At 37.2% G+C, this 4,475-nt stretch overlaps 1 protein-coding gene across 3 annotated transcripts in view; it reads left to right on the forward strand.

Moving 5' to 3' along the window:
* LOC112160930 (cadherin-17) overlaps nucleotides 1–4,199 on the forward strand; it is a 13,319-nt gene extending 9,120 nt beyond the window's left edge. For 2 of the 3 annotated variants that reach the window (XM_024295844.1, XM_024295845.2), the window contains 3 exons: nucleotides 3,219–3,335; nucleotides 3,731–3,847; nucleotides 3,957–4,199. In XM_024295844.1, the coding sequence (XP_024151612.1) occupies nucleotides 3,219–3,335; nucleotides 3,731–3,847; nucleotides 3,957–4,051 (329 nt within the window). In that variant the 3' untranslated portion in view covers nucleotides 4,052–4,199. The remainder of the gene's footprint in view (nucleotides 1–3,218; nucleotides 3,336–3,730; nucleotides 3,848–3,956) is intronic. The other variant, XM_024295846.1, reaches the window with a different exon arrangement.
* Nucleotides 4,200–4,475: the final 276 nt, after the last annotated feature.

The raw sequence follows: 4,475 nt of genomic DNA on the forward strand, positions 1-4,475 counted from the left end.
ACGACAGAGTGATTGAAATCTTCTTGAGGATAGAAAGGATGGATTTTGTGTTTAAATAATCTGGATTTTTGGTGAGTAAAATTTTGCCATCTCCCTACAAAATATTGAAATTTTATCAGGTTATTTTTTATGCTTTTAGTGTGTGTGTGGCAGATGTTTCTGCACTAGAAGTTTTATAGCCATAAAATAGTTAATGAGGGTTGGATTGATTCAGATGGAGCACTACTGAAGGCCTAGGTGTGAAATGCACGGCCGCCACTGCTGTGAACGCAGATAATAAAGTCTGACTGGCGCACAGACTTATTATCTCTGACTCTTGTTTTAATGTTTCTTATAGGTCACCACACCTTATATATGAGACCATTTTGAAAATAGATAATTCATTGATGGTACCCCTATGCCTTTTAATATGTGTGGAAAATGTAGTTTTCTTACCTATGTGAAATATGGACCCAATTAAAGACACATTGAAGGTGTGTTGTCCTGTAATATGCAGCCATGGCTCATTGAAACTCTCTTCCTGTTTGAGAGTCAGGGAGGGTTATTTTTCTAATCCTGTTAAGGTAGAATACACAAGAGCAGTACTACACACCGCACAAAACGACACGGAGGTACATAAGAATCAAAGCTGACCTGGTTGAGACTTACGACACAATAGATGTGCTATTTCAGGTTTTGCTTTTAAGTTTAAGATGAATATCGTGTGTCACCGCCTATAGTCTGGATAAACCTTGAAACTGCTCTGATGGAAGATAATTTTTCAGAGCAGACAGTTTGTTACCACTCAGCCACAAGGTCATACACAGTGACATCACTGATAAATTGATTTTCAGTTGAGTCAGTGAACACTGTGTCTCCTACATCACGCTGAAAGCACTGAATTACCTTGACTGAAATACACTTCCATTCATAAAACACAATCAACATCGGCCTGAGCATGTGGATACACACAATGACCCGGTCAGTCTTTTTTCTCCAAATAAAAGGTGTAGTTCAATATTCTTTTTTTGTCAAGCTGCTAGTTTTGGGTTAATGTATTTCATGTCAGCTATTTACAGCAATGAGGTCTTCCATTAAGCCATTCAGACTCCTCAACCGCTTCCCCTTTTTTTTCTTTTCCTGTTTCTTTTTCACCCCCCTGTTCCTGTGGGTATTGATTGAGCTCTGCTGTAATTATATCTTCTGTGTAATTTCTTTGGCGTCACCACTAGTTTCCTGACAGCTAATGGAAGCTAAAAAAGGACTAGCTCAGAATGGTTTGCACCTGGTCACAGTCAGACATGGTTGTGCAAATAAATGCGTACCGGGATGAATTAGTTGTGGAGCTTCATGGGTGTCGCAAACACAATCTTGGTGTGTGTGTGTGTCTTTGTGCAATCATCATTTATCTAAATCCTTTTGAAGGAATTTGACTGGCTTTGGTTCTCAGAATAGAAGTTTTCTTTATAAATTAAGAATGATGTAATTAGAAATTATTCTAAATTCTAAATAAATCTGATCACATATTTAGCATGTTATATGTTGATTGACTTTAGCCCCTTTACCCCGGCAACAAGTATCTTGTAAAAAAGACAAAAAAATGTTCATGGTAAGGCTGCATTTCCTGAGTGGAACATAGACAGGACTGACAGTAAGAAGCGAGCAGAGTTTAAGACCTCCACGTAAGGGTTCAAACTGCTCGATCGAGGCCTCTACTCATAGGAGAAGGATTTTACGTCATCCGAGCCATGTGTTTTTACTGATTCACAGAAACGAGATAAAGAGCTACAGGCACCAGACTACTGCATCTCCAGCTCCATCTGTCTCTATTACTTCTGCAGTAATAGGAATCTATTTTTGCTTGGGCATGCTAGACAGGAGTAGAAGGAAATTTATACAAATAAAAGTGTAGTACAAAATTTCATCTAAACCTTTTGCAGCAGATTATCAGATTTTAAGGAACATCACCTATAGTGAAGAATACATGATATGACTCAAATAACTCATACTGTATTTTCACGTATTATTTTGAGCATCTCAAGCGTGATATGCAGGGGTGTAGTGCTATTTGATAAATTATCACAGCACATGTGAGCATTTGTACATGAGCCTTTACATGCCCTTCAGCCATGCGGTTTCTTCTGCAGCTGAAGTAGATTAATCTGGTGGAGCAAGAGGACTGATTCAAATCAAACTCAACTTCGTTTTGTGTGGTGTTTAACTTGTTGGTACAATATATGTCTGGTGATTGATAGGGTCCATGTTGACCAGAACTGAAGCAGGGCAAAAAAGAAAAAAAAACTGACATATTAGTTCAGGAAACATGTTAGGTGGAAAGCCATGAGGGCAAGTGGAGCCAACCAGGAGGCCAGGCTGGAAACTTAGAGGGTCTTGGAATATGGTTCACTGGTGAAGCAGACAACAGTACACAGGACATAGAGAAACATCAGTCGCTGCAGGAGGTGGTGGATCGTAAGGATGGCCACCGTAGACCTTCTGAACAGAATTTAACCAACCAGCAAGTTGTCAACTTTCAGTGTCAACACAGTAACAGATCACTCAGACACCTCTGACCCACAATCTTGAGGAGCACCGATACTTATCTGAAATTTGCTAAAAGAGTGTTGTCCTTAGAAACAACATTGACTTAAAGCGCTGCCGTTTGGGCTAAAGGTCAAACTAAAGTCCCTCATTGTTATACTTTGTGACCTTTGAATCAGGCAACACATCCTATTAGCAAAATGGTTTTATGTAATAACTAATAAGTAATCATTATATTCTATGCACATCTACAAATACAGTGTGTCCATGGCTTAGTATTAAAGGATTCTTCATTGATTTATACTGTTTCTTTCACTCATGTAGCACATTTTTATGACAAAATGAATCTATTGCATAAATTATTTTAAATCAAAAATGCAAAAAATTCTGCATATAACAATTTTTTTCAATTGCCTCAGAAGCTGTAAGACAGTCTTCAACTGCATGGCTAGCTGCAAAACAAGTGCTGCTTTTTCAATCTGTTTCCTGTTACACTAAACACAATTAACAAGCAGCACACAAGCTCAATATTATGATGGATCATGAGGCAAAAATTTGAAGGCAATCAAAAGTAAACGCACTCAAAGTCTGACACGAAACCTCATGACAACTGTTAGACCGCCGGTCAGAATGTAGAAGAAGAACAATTTGTTCGAAGTGCAATTCTGTTGAAAATAAATCAACACTCTTATCTGTAGATACGCACACCAACCTGTCATTAAACATCCCGTACTTGGCCCCAGAGGTCTACACTGTGCCCTTCACCATCTCTGACAGCAGCTCACCTCCCAGAAGCACCTTCATTAACCTGCCAGGTAATGCTAACACTTCTGTGAGTGCAGAGGCGAGGGGAGATTTTTGCCGCCTCCTGATTACACATCTCACACCTTGCCTACATAATGTGAAATAACACCTTACTTTTTTTTTTTTTTTTTCTTGCTGACTATCTGTAATATAAAAAAAAGTGTATTTTACTTGCATGTATGCATCCTGTATTGTCCCAGTCAGTTTGATATTAGTGTAATTTAAATATTTACTAAAATGAAATCCATCAAATAATTTCATAAAGTCCCAAAAGGTTTTAACCATAGAATATAAAGTTCAAATGACAATCTTTTTAAATTCCAGCACATGAATATATTCTGTTTTATTTTGAAATCATCTCTTGTGTGAACTTGTGCACTGTATTTCCCACTCTTTACTGCTTCAGTGACAGTGTGTACCTGCAATGTCAGAGGAAACTGCAAAATAGCTGCCAAGCCTTTGGAGGGCATGCCGACCATTCAGTCTGCAGTGGGGATTCTGCTTGGCACCTTTGCAGTCATCGGTGAGCTGAGAAGCTAGTACATTTTACTACATGTTGTTGTTGTTTTTTTTTTTTTTTGTAGTACTGTATTTCTGTTTTTTACAGTCCAATAAGTGTTTATTTTTTCCAGGAACCATCCTCATCATAATCTTTGTAAGACTGTCTTACCAGAATCCCAAAGACTCAAAAGAAACTAACCAGGAAAGAGCTCCCTTGAAGATTTAATTCTGATTAGGTTGATCACTGTGTGTTGCTTTCATTCTGCATCAGTAAAAATACATTGCTTTCAGTTTACAGTAATTGACTAAAATGTATACGTATCAATCATTTAGTCAAAGTATAAATAAATAGAGACATTTAGATGTAAATTCAAGTGTGGTACTGCTTTACCTTTCTTTCCTTTTCTTTTTATTTAAGTTGTTTGTTTGAAAGTGCTGGGTTTAATTCAGAAACATTTGAAAAAAGTCTTAGTTTTTAAGAAAAATATAACAATTTTACATCCATTAAATCACTTTTTATTGTTAGTTTTAGTCTTGAATTGTGAAATTCCTTTTTTCTTTCATTTTCACCTGCACGTGACTTATATTAAACACATGTATTCCATGTTTGATGATTTATCACAAGTTGTTGCTTCATTTAAAATAGAAAA

The sequence above is a fragment of the Oryzias melastigma genome, linkage group LG3 (assembly GCF_002922805.2).
Source record: "Oryzias melastigma strain HK-1 linkage group LG3, ASM292280v2, whole genome shotgun sequence".
NCBI lineage: Eukaryota > Metazoa > Chordata > Actinopteri > Beloniformes > Adrianichthyidae > Oryzias > Oryzias melastigma.